This window comes from Monomorium pharaonis, chromosome 5 (genome assembly GCF_013373865.1).
Source record: "Monomorium pharaonis isolate MP-MQ-018 chromosome 5, ASM1337386v2, whole genome shotgun sequence".
Taxonomy (NCBI): domain Eukaryota; kingdom Metazoa; phylum Arthropoda; class Insecta; order Hymenoptera; family Formicidae; genus Monomorium; species Monomorium pharaonis.
The window spans coordinates 3,232,070-3,251,989 of NC_050471.1; the positions used below are offsets into that span (position 1 = coordinate 3,232,070).

At 29.9% G+C, this 19,920-nt stretch overlaps 1 protein-coding gene across 1 annotated transcript; it reads left to right on the forward strand.

Moving 5' to 3' along the window:
* The first annotated feature begins 8,698 nt into the window (after positions 1–8,698).
* On the forward strand, positions 8,699–18,594 carry LOC105840741 (protein hunchback). Its single transcript, XM_012687769.3, has 4 exons — positions 8,699–9,798; positions 12,492–12,641; positions 13,221–13,462; positions 13,921–18,594. The coding sequence occupies exons 2-4, from the start codon at positions 12,501–12,503 to the stop codon at positions 15,602–15,604; spliced, it is 2,067 nt and encodes a 688-aa protein (XP_012543223.1). The 5' UTR covers positions 8,699–9,798; positions 12,492–12,500; the 3' UTR covers positions 15,605–18,594.
* Positions 18,595–19,920: the final 1,326 nt, after the last annotated feature.

The window sequence follows — 19,920 nt, forward strand, 5'->3', positions numbered from 1 at the left end:
ATAATATTGAAACATTTGAAACTCTTTAACAACTGACAATTTATAACTGCCTTCGTAACATCGTACATAAGAAATATCTAATGCAAATAAAATGCAAGCGAATAAACGGGAAAATACAATGAATAAGCAGGACAGGAAAGATATTATACGTTCTCCCTATAATCGCGTAGATAATTTCACTTGTTCATCCCGTGATTCGACACGGGGAACTTTTTCAGCCGATTATAAAAAGCCGATGAAGAAAAAACGGTACTTGACACTCTCCCTCCGCGAACAAGGCTGTGAATAATGGGAGCGATGGGAGAAAAAAACTCCCCTTCTCTCAACAGGTTGATACCTATTATAGGAGTGGCTGGTAATACGAGCCCGATCGCGCACATAAAAAATTAAACCCCTCCCCCTTTTACATTCAACAGGTTGCACCCGTTCGGGAAGGGGCCGGTATTTGGAGTTACCCTTCCGTTACTTTAAATCCCATCACATGTGTCTGTGTTTGCGTGATGTACGTTTCTGTCAGTGTCCCATCGTTAAACGCGAATCATTAAGTTTCTCACTGCTTATATTATAACCAATGTTGCAGTGTAAAAAGAAAAACTATAAATAAATGAATGGAATAGCAAAATAATAGAACATAATATATATGTAAAGTGAATAATAATATAGAATAATATTATAATATAATATAATTATAATAGAAGAAAGTTAAATATCGGAAGATATTATGCCATCTGTTTTTAATTAGAATATAATTCGTTATTTCGAATATTTAATAACAAATACAATAAAATATGTTTATTATAGATATGCTATATATTAATGATGTTATTTAAAAGTGCCTATTTTTTATTTGTAAATATATTACTACTTTTATAAAACGCTGCCAATTAATTTACTCTTTAATAACATTTTGAATAAGTATGGCATAATTAAAAGTAAGGTATAAGAAAGGTATAATTAAAAGAATATTTACTTAATAAATTAATAATAAAATAATAACATTTACTACTAAAAGTAATAAAGTCTAATATTTTCTAAATAATATTAATAAAATTATCTACATCTCAATAACTAAATCAATTAATATATATATATATATATATATATATATATATATATATATAATATATAAATATATACTGTAGATAGACTTTTTGTATTTTTTATGTCCCCTGAATTTATTTCTGAAATTATGCGTACATATTATGAGATACTCTGTATATAAAAATACACGTATATGTAATCCTTTCAGTTTATTAGTAAAACTTATAAAATTTTTAATTTTTCCTTAAAAAATATCTTTAAAAATCTTTTCGAAATTTTCTAAGATTATATAGTTTTCTACTAAAGATGTATGTACACATTTGGTAAATCATTTGTACATCATTTAATGCTTGCTCTAAAAAGTGAAAGATATGGAACAGAAAAAAATTTTCAATAAATATCAAACTGGTTTCTTATGTTTCTTTATAGGCTGTAATATTTCAATGTTCAAAACTTATTTTTGTGAATCTATTCTTATAAGATCTAGGTTTGGATGATCTTGCAAATTCGTTCATATCTCTCTCTTTCTATTGACAAGAACTACATTAAAAACATACATCATCTTTCGTTGACTGAAAGTCCATGACAGTTGAGTATTAAATGGAAAAAGGTAGAGGAAGGGTGTCAATACAATATTTTTCCTAAAGCGGCACTTCTTTATTTCTCGGAAACTTTACACTGTATTAATATTGTTAAAGACATCTGTTTAAGCAATTAAAGAAATAAAAATCTACAGTTTAAATATTCAATAATTTCTTTTAATATAAAATCTGCTAAAAACTTCTTCAAGAGCAAAAATAAAATTTTTTAGAATTCTCTTTTGCAAATTGCATAGTTTAAACAATAGTATATTATTGAGTAATAGTAAACATTTTACATATTTGTAGCTTCTTATTTTTCTTACAATGCGGTATGAAACCTAAAATTATCGTGGACCAGTTTTTCTGTTACAGTATAACAGGTGAGCAAAGTATGAAATTTATAACCCTTGAAAAACGGGAAAACAATCTATTATGTGTCTGTATTTTGTAAATCTAATTTTCCTGATGTCTTTTTAAGGACCTTTTTTTAAGGATACGTGTGGCGCGTGGTGAACGCGTGCCGTATCTCATCCCTCGCTTGCCTTCCCTCGGAAAGGAAAACTTACCGGCTCGCGGTATTCTCCCCATCTCCCTCACCCTCTCCCTCGTCCACCCGAATATGTACGCGAGAGTCCACGCTACACTATAAATAGAATAAGGTCCACAGCTGAGGCGGAAAAGCGGAAATTTCTCTTTCTCTCTTCATCTCCCTTTCCCTTTCTCATTTTTTTCTTGGCGCGTGCTTTCGTTAGCGTCGTATCATATGTCTCGGTGCCCGACAGACGGCGAAATAGAAGCTGGAGGTACTGCAGAAGAGAAGAGGGAGTGTGGAGGAACGTCGGGGCGACGTGGAGAAGCGATGCAGAAAAAAAAATCCCCCTGCCCGGGGTCACTTTGGTCAGAATTAACGTGTGCGTTTGGTCACCTTTTGACCCGTCCCTTTTCCCATCCCCCTCCTCGCGGCAGTCCACAGTTCAAGGGAGGTTCAATGATCTTCTCTTCTATACCTTGAAAAAGCGAACCATCTCCCCTCGATAGCCCCAGAAAAAAATCTATACCTAAATGAGAACGATCTGAACGATGGCCGTGGCGTTGGCTATGAAGCTGCGGATTATACGGAGAGACACGCGTGCGATCAGAAAAATGTCGGAACGTCACGTGAGATTGCCGTTTTCGCGAAGAATGCTCGAAGAAGATATCAAGCGTTTGCTGCGTGCGGGGCGCAAAACGCATGCAGTCATCTGTCAAGTATAAAAAATAAACGGAGATGCAGCGCGTAGGTTCAAAATGCACGTGAAAAGAGAGCAAAGAAGGGGTGGGGGTGTAGGAGACCGAAGAGAAGAGCGGCAAAGAGATCGATACGACTCGTTATTAACCCTCCGCAAGCATTACTATCGCGCGTACGTTTCACAGGGGTGGGCGATGAGAACGCAGGGGAGGAGATTAAACGGCGAAATTTTCTGTGGGGTCGGCAATGCGATTTTCCCCGGGTTTTCTCATCGTTTTTCGCGTACACGCGGTTTTCACTGCAACGGCTGCAACCGCCCGTTTCCCGAAAAACCTCTTCTCTTCAGCCGACGGCCATTGAGATCCGAGTGGACAATGGTCGCGTATGTGTCGACCTATAAATCTCGCATTGTCCGATCGCCAATGTTTAGCCGTCCGCATATTAACCCTGGGGGTGAGAAGGTCGTGCACCCGGCCATTGTTCAATGGCTGACCCCTCTCGGCAGCGTGACCCCCGATTTCTTATTTATCAGGTTACGAGCGCGCGATCCGTTCATGACTGATCTCACGTGGAACGATACAGAATGTGAGAAATTCGTTGACTCGTTGCTCAAATGAAATTTCTGTAGGGGATATTATAAAACTTCACGAAAGAAACACAAAATTATATAATTTTGAAAAGATAATAACGGCCTCTCTAAATTTCCAAGAGTAAAAATACCACCACTACAATTTTTCGAATAATTTTCCACTCATTTTTATAGAGTAAACTTTAACTCTTATTAGAGTGGAAAATCACTCGAAAAATTGTAGTGGTGGTATTCTCACTCTATAAAGTTTAAAAATTACAGCAGAATATATTTGCACATTGCGCAATAACCGTGTGCAATTATTTCTAATTGGAAAAGAGAATGGCATCATACATAAAATATTCTGTTACAGTAATGGTCACTAGTGACGAACGACAGTCGTCCGTTATATCGCCCAAAGCGATCGATGTATTTCCGATCGACAAAGAAAACCAGCAAACTAGAAAAAAATAACAGACAAACGAAGAGAGAGAGAGAGAGAGAGAAAAGGAAAGGGGAAAGAAAGGATGAATGGACCGAGAAAACCTTTGAAACCGGAATTCGGGATTTGAAAATTGTTCGATGTTCGAAAGATTGGCATGGACACAGAAAAACTATTCTAATTTAAAATAAAAAAGAAAGAAAAACAGTCAAATATTGAATTTACCATAAGCAGACAGAATGCTGACGTTGTATATGTGATTATTTTAAATGTATTAATTTAAGAGAGTCACTTTCCACCGAGTCACGCAAGGTACAGGCGATTCAGTACGGTATTTTTTTATAAACCTGTTGCATCCAACGCGTGGCATACGACTTTCGACATTCTGTCCTTTCTTTTCTCCTTTTTTTCTCTAGTTTTTTTTTCTATCGGTATCTCGTTGATCTCGTAGGGTTCATTTCACTCGTGTCCGCGTGTGCGTTTATTATATATGTACAAGGTCAGAAACGGCACGCGTGCAGGAAAAGCGCATAGGAATCGGGAAACGAGGAAGTAGGAGAGAATGCACTCCCCCCAGTTCTTTTTCACATATAAAAAGCCGGGTGTGGGGAAAAAGGTTGTGGAGCGACTGAGCGAAGCGAGGGGAGGCTCGAAAGAAAACGCGCGGAACTCGACGAAAAAGTTGTATTTCGTTCGAAAATCGAGAGCCCTTCAATCTATACAGACCCTTAACAAGGATGGCGGGAATGGCTAGTGGGATAATAAGGGCAGAGAAAAGGATAGAAGAGCGGGAGAGAAGAAAGAAAAAGGTTCAAGAAAAGAAATTTTTACACAGAATTTTAGCGCTCGAGTGAAACCGCAAATTATCGTTTAGCTTGAAATTACACCTCTTTCTCGATTTTTGTTTCCTTTTGTATTTATATTTATCATTGTATTTTCCGCTTCTTTAAACGCATCATAAATCTTTCACTCGCAAAAATTTCAGTAAAATAGCTCTGAGAAACGATATCAAAGCTGACAAATTATAAAATAGGAAAAAAATTTTAATTTGTATATTATTATATTAAATATAAAATTTTGAAAAATTGTTTGTATACAAATATTATTTCTCTTTTTGATAGAACAAATTATGAATATTCATTTGCATGCATTTAGTGATTTATTACGTATTGTTTTGATTATTAAGAGATACAATTAATACATTACTTAAATTTTTTTCTTTTTCTCTCTTTTGATTCTGATTCTGATTTTGATTCTTTCAAGCTAAGGCATCAAACAAATGTCGAACATCGAATGTTCTATTCTTTTCGGATAACAAGCCCTTATTAAAGCGGCTAAAATCCGTTATAATCTTCTGTAAGGGGCGACGCGGCAAAATTGATCCATATTAAAAATTTATACGGAAAAACATGTGCTATTCCATCACGGCGTGGTGTTAGCAGATGAAACATCAGTATGGTCCAATCCTACGCGAGCGTAGGTCAGCTGTCAGCTGAGTTATTTGTCCTTAGAGGGGTACCATTTGCGGACAGCAGTCTGCACCAATGAAGACCGGTTGCAAACGATGACCCTCCCTCAAAAACATCAGTGTGCTATTGCTTTCGATGAATTTGGCTAAATTTTTCATTACGACGGTTGCAAACTCGCCCAAATCGAGAATTTAGAGCGTTTATTTTTGTTATTTTGTTTCTAACAAGACGTGCGAGCATTTTAAATTAGGTACTTACAATAACAAAAATTAAATGAAAAATGTTGCTTTAATCTCATAATGATTTAAAGTTAAATAGTTTAGAAAGGCAAGTATAAATTTATTTAAGTGACACTTTATGTTTAAATGATACTAACGATTATTTTCGAATGTGTGTAAAACACTAAAATTTATATATTTGACATACAATTATTCACTTATTTTTTAAGTGGCTTACGCGGTTTTGTTTTATGAAATAAAAATTGCATCTAAGATTAATGGATTCTACATAAAAGAAAAAAAATGCATCCAAAGTATGTTTACCTGAGAAAAGGGTAGACTGCAACAGCTGTCACACTTTTCTAATGCCGACAGGAGATTTCACATTTGCAGGAAAAAAAAATTTTTTTTATTAATTCAGAACTAATATGAATATATTGCTTTTCCATTTGTCTAACAAAAAAATGTGATTGATGTTTTTACCATAATGTGCAAACATGTTTCTTAAATGTAACAAAATTAATTTATCTCTTTCTCTCTTTCTTTCTCTGTCTCTCTCATTTCTTTACAAGCCTATATGTTTTCGTGTATAAATTATTTAAATTTACAATACCAATATATATTGCGTGTCGAAAAATTCATCAATCTTAAACCACAGTTTTTTCGTCGTAATATGTAATATTACAAATATTACAAATTAAATTGACTAGCAAGTTTTGTTGCTAAAACGCTATAAAATGTTTCACTTACTTAAATCCCAGAAAAAAAGATTAAAAAATTATTGCGAAAAGTAACATCTCAGCCAGGGTTTGAACTTCCATTTTTCCGTGAAGGCGTCCTAGCCAATTTGACTATCCGAAATATATAGTGATAGTTCTCACAATAACTGATATGTAAAAAATAGAACACTGCATTTTTCAGACCGCATGTATTCAAATACCTAATAGACATTTTTATTATCGGTTTGAATGACTTAAAATCAGAAATATATATATTTAATATCGCCTCTGCGAGCTAATATTAGAATGATTAAGTTGTTTCTGATTTTAAGTCATTCGAGCTAATGATAAAAATTTTTATTAGATATTTAAACTAAAATTCTTTATGGAAATTACAATAAAATAGAAAGTTACAATAAATAGCGCATACAGATTTAAAATTTGACATTGACAAATTGAGAAAAAATAAAAGCAAGTTTTTTCACGCACCATCCCTTAGTTCTGCTCTAGTTCTGAATGTGACCTCGTTAATCAAAAAAAAGAGGAAGCGGACCAAAAGTTTTATTCGGCACTCGTAAATTTTGTTAAGTGCTCCAGTTTGCTAATTTTTACGAGAAGCACAAATAACAGTTGTATTGAAATTTTAGAAGACAATTCTTAACAAATATTTACCTTGAACTAAAGTTTACTCGCCGACTTTATATCCTTACACACTACCTGCTGTGCTAAATGGAGCGCGAAAGAAAAAGAGAGCACATGACAATGTACCTTCTAAAAATTCTGCTTTCCTAAAATTTCTAGAAAATTTAGATTTAGAAAGTTTATCATTTAATTTATCATTAATAATAATAATAACAATAAAATAATTAATTTTTCTGTAAATCAAATAAAACGGATATTTTGTGAAACCGCTGTTAAAACGTTTATTAAAAAACTATTGTAGAAATAAGTTTTTTGTTTAGTTAAAAAAAATTTGACATTAGAAATTTAAGGACGTGGTTATCCCTTCTAATGCTTTTCTTTAACGTCAGATGAAAAAAGGGGGATAAAATATACTCTTTTTCGCAAGAAGTTTGAATAGTGTCATGTAAATTCTTTCTGATTTTAAATAAGTAGTCAATTTTATTTTTATGAGCAAAACATAAAACAGTTTTTTAATGAAGTGTAACTGTCATCTGTATTTGTTTAATTTTCTCAATAATGGAATTTAAAAAAGATTAAAACTCCCGACTGCTACAAACAATTTCTTTTAATAAAAAATAAAAGTTAAAAGTAAAATAGCTTTAAAAAATTTGAAACGATAAAGAAAAAAAGAAAAAGCAAGACGTATCATAAATAATAACTTATTTGACTTCGTTTTTGCTAACCTGTGGTTGCAGTCGGGAGTAAAAAGAATAAAAAATATATTTTCTGACCTGTGTGGTCTTCCAAAATATATACAATAGATAATATATTAATCCAGATAAAAACATTGTTAAATAATTTTCTCCACAAAATAATTTGAAATAATATATTTTCTAAAAAGTAAATTGTGCATGTTAAGATCAGAATTTGAGAAACTTCGAAGATATCATTTTATCGCCAGATAATAAACATAAAACACTCAGATAAAAGTATAAAAAAATAATATGTACGTAATTTTATTGATGTCTGTTAGGTTACAATGATTTCTGGCTTTATTTGTAATAATTTACACTTGCAAGTTATTTGAGCTATTTATCCGCACGTTACACAAACTTTGCTCTAACTTAAACAAATGCATCTATTTAATATTCTCTCTCTTCCTCTCTCTTTCTCTCTCTCTCCCTCTGTTTTGCTCGCTCGCTATCTTAACTGAACTTTTGTTTTCATACAGTTTTCATACAGTTTTCTATTTTATATTCATGAAAAGATTAATATATTTATATTGAAATAGTGTTAGAAAGCGAATTATTTAGTTAAAAGATTTTCTTCCGATAATGTACATTTTATATTTCATGTCATTGTTTGTCAATTTTTATTTCATTATTTACTTTATTTATCCAACACGCGCATATTGCGTGTGTGGATTCTAGTATTCCTAATTTAGAAAAAGCTTCTATTTAAAATATCACGTTTTAATAGGAGTTTCTGTCTTCTTTTCAGTATTGGGGAAAGGGTGCAAGCTGTCTACATAGAAAGAAAACAGACTGCACTCGCCGAAAAAAGAATCTTTGAATAATAGCGTGGTACATAAACTGTAAATTTTAGTCCTTTAAAATCAAATTCAATTAAATAAGAATAAAGTTACAAAATTTGTGATAACAAAATGCATTATTATTTCAAATTTTATATAAATCATGTGAAACTTTGATTACAATTGAACAGTAATTAATTGAAACGTTAATTTACAGTTAATTTTGTTTTTTTTATTATAAATTTTTATTATGAACTGTTTTATGCCTTTTTTTAATTTCTTTGCTGAAAATAATATATAATCAATATACCACAAATTATTCTATCGCTCTACTTTTTTTATTTAAAGATGCTTTATAATTTGCTTTAATTAAAAATTTTTTTTAAGTAAATACATAATTAATAAATAATGTGTATCTTAAACGCAAATTTTCAAATTTATATTTATTATGTCATACTTAGAAAAATTTCAAATACCGTTATTGGTCAATGTTCATTCTTTTGCCTTTTATTTATCTCTGCACCAAAATTTTTTGTATAATAAATCAAATTTTCGACGTTTTTTTTTTACTTTAGTCGCTTAGTCATGAGAAAAAAATCGTACGGTACAAACACCATATTTATGGGAAGGAAAAACCAGCAGGCGTGATATCTAACAGTACATGACGTAACTTTTTACGTGACATGGGACGAGCAATAACGGGTTTCATCCCTCAATAGGCAGATACTTTTTTGTTAAAAAGGCATGCAAGCTAACGGTGGGGGATAACTGCGAGAACTTAAGGTCTGTTTATTGGACGGATGATTCGAGAGTGAGGGTAACCGCCCTACAACAGGACCAAATGTTGGGACTTATAGAAACTGTTAGTGTCAGTACGGTCTCAGTTCGATTCGGTTATCGCCTGATAGACCTCGAGTTTTTTTTCTGTACATGTCAGGAATTTCGAAGCCGTTCTCGATTCAGATTGTTCAATTGCTTGCCCAAGACAATTCAAGTATCTTCGCATTATTATAAATCAGCGAAGCCGGTCCAGCATTTGATCCGATTGATATCGAGACTTTCTCTAAAGCTTTTGATTTTTCGGATCTATTAGAACTATCGTTTTATTACGGACGTTAAACTAATAAAAAACAGAACATTCGAATAAAAGAAAATCTTTAGAATAAGGCACAGTGGCACATAGTATCGTGGCTTTAATACTAACTTTAGCATTAAATGGATACTATTTATTAAAAGTGTGTAGTGTAAAATATGTAAGTGTCAAATCTTTATTTAAAGACAAGTAATTTTTTCCATGAAAAAAATTGTACTTTGGAACATCTAGAGGAGACGAAATTACTAATAAATTTGACAATTTCGAACGTGCAATAGGACAAGGTAATTGTAATGTCATTTTACTTTGATTAAAATCTTTTAGAAGTTTAAATAGGTTTATAAAGTTCTTTTATAAATTAAATTCTTTATAGATTAAATTCTTTACATACATATAGTACATACATGTATAAATACGTATATACATAAATACACACACACACACACACAAGTATAAGAAGAGAAAAAAAAGTTATTGAGATTAAAATGTTTCTCAATTAAAAAAATAACTATCTTTATATTAAATTTATTTAATTAGCATTTTAAAAGAAATTTCTTTATCTCATTTTATTTTTTTCTGTACGTGTGGTAGTTTAATTTTTTTTTTAATTAAAATGTACACTCGGTAATTTTTTATTATAGCGCAATAAATGTTTTGCATGCAAACGTACAAAAATTGTTTCTTTTTAACGCGTTAATGTAAATATTGATTTATATTATTTATATTATCTACAGAATAATAACATTTCTTACTAGTTTATTTTTTTCATTAATTAATTTATCATGCTATTATACATATTAAAAAGTAAATGGTTTTATGAGCAATTTTTTAAAATTTTTATAAAGTTGTTTTGTTTTTTTTTGTTTTTAAATAAATGAAAAAGAGCCAGTGCCGTAAAAAAGGTTTGATATCTTTAATTTAATAATTGTTATCAATTTAATAATTCTTTAGACACACATTACATTAACATTTTATATAAAATAATCAGCGATTTTTCTTCATGTTCTTCCATGTTATCTCTATTCTATCTTATAATGTTCACCGATTGAAATTTTGAGTATACGGCGTTGCTTTGTCATTTTCTATTTATTATTATGTTCTTGACGTACGTCTCGTTTGGAATTTCGAAATACCATCAACGTCGTTTTGACCTTAGAGAATAATGCTATTTGTTCGGAATTTCAAAGTAAGAAAACGTTATCAAGACCAATAAATGTATCGAGAAAAGTACTCTTCATTCATGTTTATCGGCCTTATATTCAAAAGCCTTATATTCACTTATTTGCACTTACTCTTCAAGACAAATAATATTTCTTTTTTTATAGAGAATAATTTTTAATAAATAATATTTATTAAATAAAAATAATTTTTTACTATTTATAGAATTATATTATAAGCTTTTAAATTTAGTTCATTGCTGTAAAAATAATTAAAATTTTTACTATATACTTTTTAACGTCTTTACAATAATTTGTTGTTTAAGTAAAAATTGTAATCTCCAGCCCAAGGAGGAACTGTAATGCAAAGTTTGCAAAACTGGAGATTGCAATGGTTTTCTTTATTCGAGTAGTTATGGAATACATTAAAAAGCAGTATTTTTCATCAGCGATTTTTCAAATAAACATAAAAAGTTTATATTTTTATTTTGCATTATGTGTACTTACATTTCTAACTACCTTAAAAAGATCAAAGATTTCTGTTTTAATATTAAATCTTATAAGAAATAATTACTATTCTTTTTCTATAAAAGTAAATAAGGATTATTTTTGTATTCGACAATGAAAAAAGATTTTGGTTCGATTGTATTCGATTGTGTTAGTATAATCCTTGCAAAATCGCGTTAATTTTTTTCAACACTTTCTCTCTAAGAAAAAACCTTTATTCAAATCTTGAATGATTTTTCACGTGTATAGAAAGAGGAACAATGAAGTGTCAGTTTTTATTTATGTAGTGTTACCAGTATATATTGAACTAGTTTAAATGAGATTTTGTTAGAAATTATCAGTGGGATACCTTGTTTCTCAAAAGAATTCTACTCCATCTGCTCTAGTTAAATAAACGAATCTAACCGGTGAAGTGAAAAGAAACACATAAATCTCTATATCCCATTTAAAAGTACAGATTTTTTGAAGGAGAAAGCGGCAATAATCTGCAAAAAATTATATTAGACATATGTAGCAAAAAAGCATTGTTTCATTGCTATCATTTTGTTACTAAAAATTTTTTAATAACAATTTGAATTTGAATTTAAACTACAATTTTGGTTTAAATTTGTATTTTAAGAATATATTTGTGAAAAATAAATCGAATAAAATTAATACAACGTAAAAGAATTTAAATAAATTAAATTAAAAAATAAAAAATTATGTTACAAAAAAATTTAATTCAATTTGTAATATTTCGCTAAAGATTTATGCCAATGATATGTTGCTACTAAATAAGAAATAATGTTTCTAGCACAAATTAAAGCGAGCATTATGTATTCATCATTGCATTTGTGATAAGTAATATCTTCTTTGTACGGATACAATATAAATTTAAAGTATATATGTTGTTAAAATTCATACATTATTTTACATTGTTATAATGATAATTATTAAAACTAAAATTTGATTCGGAAAATTAAATTTTAAATTAAGCAGCTATGAGAGTCAACTTAAAGTCTTCCCTCTCGTACTTATTTTTTTAAATATATTTCTTCAACAATTAACAAACGTTTGAATCTCAAGCATTTGCTTGTATCACTTACATATCGCAGCGTAAATACATTTTCACATTCTTTTCTATTTCGATATTGATTCGTTGATTTTATTAATCATTTTGTTAACAATAATAATTATATAAATATTAAAATTAAAATTTTAATATTTTTCTCGCGCGTTTTATTTAGTTATATTTTACTTGTTATAATTTTTTATGCTTAATCTTAATCTTAGTCTCTAATCTTTTTTTTGGAATATTTTGATGTTTTTTGAAGATCGTTAAAATGAAAAGATATCACGAGGATAATGTACAATTTTTGGGACCAAATCAACAACAACATGAACAGCAACAACAGACTGCTGCCGAGAAGCAACGATGTCCCTTGCTTCCGCAAACCACGCCCGTTTGGGGTGATAGAAACGTGGTGAGTAATCGTGCAACCCCTCTCCGATTGAGCTTCATCTCCCTCTTTCTTGCTTTCTCTCTTGACAATACGCATCGCGTACTTTATTCATTCTCTGGACCCTTCCCCCTTTATATTCAACAAAATGTCTACGTGGAAATACGATGGAAGTTGTATCGATATTGAGTCTTCGAGGTTCAAGCGTGGAATATTTTTTTCGTGCTTGCACCTGCTACGTAGCTTAATTGTTTTATCTCATTGAATAAGTCGCTACACAGATAAACATAAAGATGTAAAGTTAAAAAACTTGATTGGTAAATAATTACAGGAAGTAAATCAAATGTTTAATTATTTTTTAATGTTTTCTCTCCCCCCCCCTCTTTCTCTCTCTCTTACAAATTAAACTTTTGAATAAAATTTTAAAAATTATGTCATTTTATATGTACCTAATTAATATTAATAAAATTAAAAAAAGTTGAATTATTTTTGTAAGTTTAGTTTACTTACTTATAGTTTAATAAATCATATACTAATTTTTCTAATCTTAATACATTTATCTTTTCATAAAAATTTTAAAAGAATTTTTTTTATTTCGTATAGAGCGTGCAATCGGCGGAAGAAACTAATAACAATATTGATTTCTTGTTTGATCATTCGATTCCAAGCACATCCGATTCAAAATTCCCAACGTGTGATACACCGATCTCGATGAATGATGTGAATAGTCCGCCACCTGGATCTAATTCAACTGAAAATAGCATTCCAATGATGAATAATCATCCCAGTGATGCTGCACAGTTACCTAGAATTTGTAAATTATGTCCTTGCGTTTCGACAACTAGGTATAGTATATTTAACATTAACTTTTTAGTTATGACCTACATGTATAAGAGCATCGGAGATCAAAGTTGATAAAAGAAAAATGCAAAGAGTAAAAAATATGTATTTCCCATATTATTATGTGAATATGAAACGTATTTGATAGTCCAGGTTTGCTACATTTATGCTTGTTTTATTAAATTTATTTCATCAAATTTGAAAAATCCGTAAAATTTTTTTCACCAAATTATGATAATCTCTAATATATACTGCTATAATACATTCAATGTAATTTGCGGTAAATATGCAATATAACACTCTATTTTTCTTCCGATTTTTCTTCTCAGAATATATTTTACGCATAAAAATACAGAATTAAAGAAAAACTGGGGAACAGAGCATTAAACAACACATTTATCCAATTCGCTACTGATTCCAACAAAATAAACTTTCATTACTTAAATTGCACTTATGTTTTCAGAAATGAGTACATCAATCACGTGATCACACATTGCACAATCACAAGAAGTTCGCACGTTGAAAACGACTTTTTCAACGAACCCTCTGATGATGACAAAAAGACTGAAGTTTTCAGTAATGAATCACGAAGTAAGGGGAAGAAGAAAAATAAAGTTTCAAAGCCGAAAACTTGCCCCAAGCATACCTGCGGTTTTATAGCGAATACAAAATTGGATTTGTGGCAGCATTTACGTGAACACTTCTTTGTGCATGAAGATTGTTCCGGCTTTGTTTGTCCTTATTGTCGATTCGCTACCTTCTTCAAGCATCACATGACATTCCACTGGTTCAGTGCTCATGATGATTTTAAGGCGTTCGCGTGTGAAGAGTGTTCGTATGCGTGCGTGAGCAAATCAATGCTAACTAGTCACAAGAAAACGCATTCGGCGGTTTATCAGTACAATTGCGGGACGTGTGTGTACAAGACCAAATTTTGTAACGCGATTAAAAGACATTTGAAAGAGACTCTGCACACACCGGGCCCAGTGCTGAACCCGGATGGGACACCGAATCCGTTCGCCACTATCGATGTTTACGGTAGTAAACGCGGACCTAGAAGAAAGCCACACATGGAACAGAAGAGGAAGCTAACAGAAGATTCCGAAATCGACATGCCATCAACTTCGGAAATAACTTCCCCGATTTCATTGCCCCCCCCGTCAGTTCCGGTATTATCAGTTCCGATTCCGATTTCGTCGGCTCCCGCGATTTCGTCGATTGCGACCTCAAACTTACCGAAGTCGGAACTGATACCGCTGCAAACTCGGATGTTGTCGCCGATACAAAGATCGCCGAATCAGATGTCGTTAATCCCAGTTTCTCATTACGGATCACCTCATTCTAATTCTCTAGACACAGCCAGTCTGGCTACATGTAATAGCACAAACTTTGTGGATGAATTAAATCCGAATGACCCGTATAACATATTGTGTCAACTTGTGTACAAAGAAATTCTAACATGTCAGATGGATGCCGAGGAACGCGGGCGGATGTTTCGTTTACTGGGAAATGCCCAAAGATTTTGTTCGAATGGCCCAGGACATATTGAACACTTAACTAAAGCGGCTGCTGTCAACGGAGATTTTTTTAACAAGACGGAATTATCTTCGTCCAGTGACGAAGAATCCTCGACATCCACAACACCGGTCTGGGAACCTCAGCCTCAAGTGTTGAACCAGCCAAACGAACCACTGGATCTTAGTATGTCTGCAATGTCGAAAATAGAAGATCAGCCGCAGCTTCAGCAATCAGTTGCGAGCTCCTCAAGACACAGGAAACGTAAGAGTAAAGCGACGAAGATAGAATATCCCACGATAAATGAATATATGAACAACAATGAAACACAAACACAAAATACAAAGGGAACTCACACGAAATTTTTCCTTCCAGCTAGTGAGTTGCCGTTAGAAGCGGCAAGTCAGTTTAATCTTGAAAGAAATATTAAAACTAATGTGACACATAATGCAAAAAAAAGAAAGAAATCATTTATTTGTTATTATTGTCATATTATGTTTGAGAATGAGATTATGTATGCAATACACATGAGTTTTCATAATACTGAAGATCCTCTCATGTGTTCAATATGCTATCAGCAATCTACAAATATAGTTGCGTTCTTTTTACATCTTATTCATAAAAAGCATTAGTAACAAATGCTAAAAGAGATAGCATGTAACATAGATTGCGCTGGAAGAGAAAGTAATTGTTAAAATAAAATCTAGTCAAGACAAATTCTAAGTATAGAATCAAAATATAGATCTCATTATTAATAAAAATAAAAAAATTAGGAGCATAGGAATCATGTCGATGAAATAATCCTTATTTAAAATATTTCTCAAATCACACTGTACTATTGCTCTAATTTCGGCGTCATTAGTCGGCAATTGTGACGGACAGGTATTGAAACCACTAAAAAGGAACAATTTACTACGAATGTAAATCGTAAATTTATTGTTTATGTAACAATAAATAAAGATAATATTTATAAAAATACATATGTATATATTCTAAAATATTTACTGAACTTTTGAGTTGATAACTGGTTTCAAGCCTGGCAATGACAACGAAAGAAAATATAATGGAGCTGGTATCCCTTTCTTTTGTTAATACTTTTTTATAAAATGTAAAAATTTCGTAAAAATTTGTACTATACAGTTTTCTAAAGCATTCAAAACTGTTACACTCTTGTAAAATTGTATTATTTAGTTTTCATAATTATTTGACTATTAAGATTATTTCAATAATAAAACTATCATTTTTTTCTGGGATTGTGAAACTTTTCTAACGGTCTCTGTTCTGTAAACTTTTTGCGAAATTTCTTCTCGTATCTTACGCAATATGCGTAATTGTATACGTTCAGGTAATAAAGAAAAGTGTAATCACACAAAACTATAGTTTGTTATTACTCGGGAAAAAATCTTCATATCAAAATAGATTAAATTATAGCAGAAAGATTAAATTATGGATTAATGAATATCAGAGCAGTTCTAATTTTACAAACCAATTGATAAAATTAGATCTGTTATGATATAATTTAATCTATAATTTTGTCCTTGATATAAAGATTTTTTCCCGGGTAATCAGAATCGAGTTTATTTCTCCCGGTCTTAAACAATGTTACAATATTTCTTCTCCGTCTTTATTTTTTTAGGTTTTTTACTGTTTTTTTACTTTCTCGCATGATCACAACTCTTTCTATGACCGTATTGTACACTGCCACATTATGTATATCATAAATTTTCAATACTAGCAATGTATATCGGGACACGACCTATTTCTTCAGAATAATATCGATTGTTAAAATAAGAACATGTAAGTTATTTAGAAATATTTTGACTTCTCTGAATAGAAAAATGAAAAAAACTTTTTAGACATCTAAGAATAGAAATTAAAATTTTAGAAAATCAATTTTTTCATTAAACACACAGATCAGTTTTATCATTTTACACTACAAATAAATAAGTTACGTTGTATCTTGTAAGACACATTAATGTCTTACATTTTATTTGTATCTATTGTGCTACGTTTAATATTTATTGAAAAAACTCAAAAATTCTAATTCCTATTTTTAATATGTAATATTTTTCTTATGTTGTGCAAAACTTAATATTATATTTTTGTATCTCTTTTGATGGTTCAAGATAGATATATACGTATAGTGATGCAATTTATTTTAATAATTAATTTCATGTTTTTGTTAAACTTATCGATATTATGTATAAATTTTTTTTCTACGTATGTAAATCTTATGCCAGAGAAATGAATATGGTATAAGTACAAAGTTATTATCGTATACATTTTTTCTTGTTTAGATCAATTTTTTGCGTTTTGAATTGTTTGGACTCAGTAAAGAAATATTACTGCGATAATGCTGATTTATAAAATGCCGTAGAGAAATTATATAATATTTTTTATGAAGTTTATTAGACTGAGTCATGAAGAGTTTTGAAGAATATAATCTAATTATATATAAATTAATCATATATATAAATACAGTTATGGAATATACATAAGGTATATAGATTATAATAAAATATATTTGTGTACCGTAAAATTTCAAATTTATTGACAATTCTTTATATAATAGCTATCGCACGGCAATGTGCAAATCAGATAAACTCAAGTATTGATTAGATTATATCTATATTAAATATAATGTGTTCAGTACATTGCGCCATATTTTATTTAAATATCTTGCGATATGTCGAAATACAAAGAGAAATGTGTTCCATTTGTTAAGGAACATATAAAAATTTTTGTATAAACGAAATATATATTAAACATATAACTGCTTTAAACATATCGACGAACCTGAGCTCCTTGAAAAAGTTTTAATATAATATCGAGAGATTAAATTAGATTACATGCTAATGATATTTATTGTATATATTATCTAGTAAAATGATTCATTGGTATTTGATTTATTTTCAACATGTGTAATGTAAAAATAGGTATACAATGTTAAGAGGAACCCATGGCATGTAACGCACTGATTCTTTTTTTACTTTGCAAGCAAAGAATAATCTAACAGTGCAGATACATATGCTAGCAAATGCGTAAAAAAGAATTAGAACAATATTTTGCTGGAAAATTTTAACAAAATATAGTTTATTATACTAATTACTGCCTTTTCATGTCACGGGCTGTCTTTATGAGTGAACAATAGAATCAAATGCCAAAAATTTGTCAAATTAAGTTGAAGCAAATGTATGTCAAATTTTCAAACGGTTCACATAAATCTGATCAGATCTTTAAACATTAACAAATATTTTTTGAGTTTTTAAGGATTTTTCTCAATTTAAAATTTATACAGTTTGTTTGCTTGGTCAATGTATATCATTTTGATACAAATTTTTTATGAGTTAGTTTTAAAATTAAACTAGGTTCTTAGCACCTTGGTTTATTATATATCTACGACATTAATAATAACCAATTATACTGATGGTATAATATTGATTAATGTCATATTGATATAAAATATAGACTTAGAAATGTTTAAGCAGTTATATGTACATTAATTAAACAACAAAGAACTGATCCGATTATGCAAATTATTGTTGTTTAAAAATTAAAATCTTTGACATGATAATTGACATCTTCAAAAATTGTAGTCGTAAATCAATAAATTCTAACACATTTTTATTTTTTTATCATTTACATATTATATATAAATATATACATACCAAAGTGTTAATAATAACATCAGGAAAAGTATCATTTAAAAATCAAATTTTTATATGTATACATATTTTTAGCATACAAATGTATAAAATAAAATAATGATTGTCATTTTTTTTGTAATATATAATGTAAACAAAAATTTTATCAACGTGTTGTCAGTAATGCAAAAATATATTTATTGTTCTATTATAGTATAATAAATTTTATATACATTAAAGACACGATAATTGTTTGCCAACTAAAATTAATTTTATCTTAAAAATATAATAAAAGTACACATATCTGTCAATCTAAGATAAAATATTAAAAATAATTTTTTTTTTATAAAAATGAATTTAAAATATAAATTACTCGTAATAAATTTTCCAAACGTTTACTGTTTAGATTCGAAATGCCGTGCGGCTTCTTTAACAACCCTTGGCGAGTTCCATGTACCACGTCGATCCTTATGTATCAACACTATCAACGCCAGAAGGGGAAAAACTGTAGCAAGATGGGAGTTTTAAGAGTTTCTTCGAAGCACGTCCATGTCAATCCATATTTATTTATATTAGTATATTTAATAAAGCCGTGTTCTTATATGTCTTATATGAAGGAAAATATAAAAAATAATTTTGAATTTTGAAGGATTAAATATGTTCGCAGACATGTACATATTTCTATTTTATAAATTTATTGTATAAATTTTACACTTTTATGCAATTTTATATTTAACTTCTTTTAATAGTACATTTATACTATAAAGATAGGAAATAATAAATAAGCAATATAGTTGTATGTATTAAAACATTAGTATTGTGTCCATGGACATTTGAACAAAATAAAGACTAAAATCAGAAGTCCACTGGATGTTGTGTGCTGTTTGGGATTAAAAGATATAATTCTTTGTAATAATTAGTTGTAACTGACACATTACAAAAACAAAATAATAACTTGGAAATATATTTGTAAATCATAATCTTTCCATTTTAAAATATCGCTGATAATTGACTTTATCGAATGTACCTGTATAACAAATGGTTATTTCTAATGATATTATTAGGCATTATTGTAAGTAAAAGACATTATTTTAAGCGTCAATTTATAAAAATAATATAAATAACTTAGAAATATATTTTATAATAATAATAAATTATTAAATTAAATTACTAAATTATTATAATTTTATATAATCTATAATATTTAATACATTAAATTAATGTACAACTAATATTTTTTGGAATAATAATAAATATATAAAAGACAACTGAAAAATTATACTTTATATTTCTTTATCAAGAGA

Bases quoted from the DNA above. Each gene is read 5' to 3' on its own strand.
- LOC105840741 (XM_012687769.3), top strand. From the start codon at position 12,501: ATGAAAAGATATCACGAGGATAATGTACAATTTTTGGGACCAAATCAA. The intron at 12,642-13,220 runs GTGAGTAATCGT...TATTTCGTATAG, and splicing joins TTTGGGGTGATAGAAACGTG to AGCGTGCAATCGGCGGAAGA. The intron at 13,463-13,920 runs GTATAGTATATT...TTATGTTTTCAG, and splicing joins CCTTGCGTTTCGACAACTAG to AAATGAGTACATCAATCACG.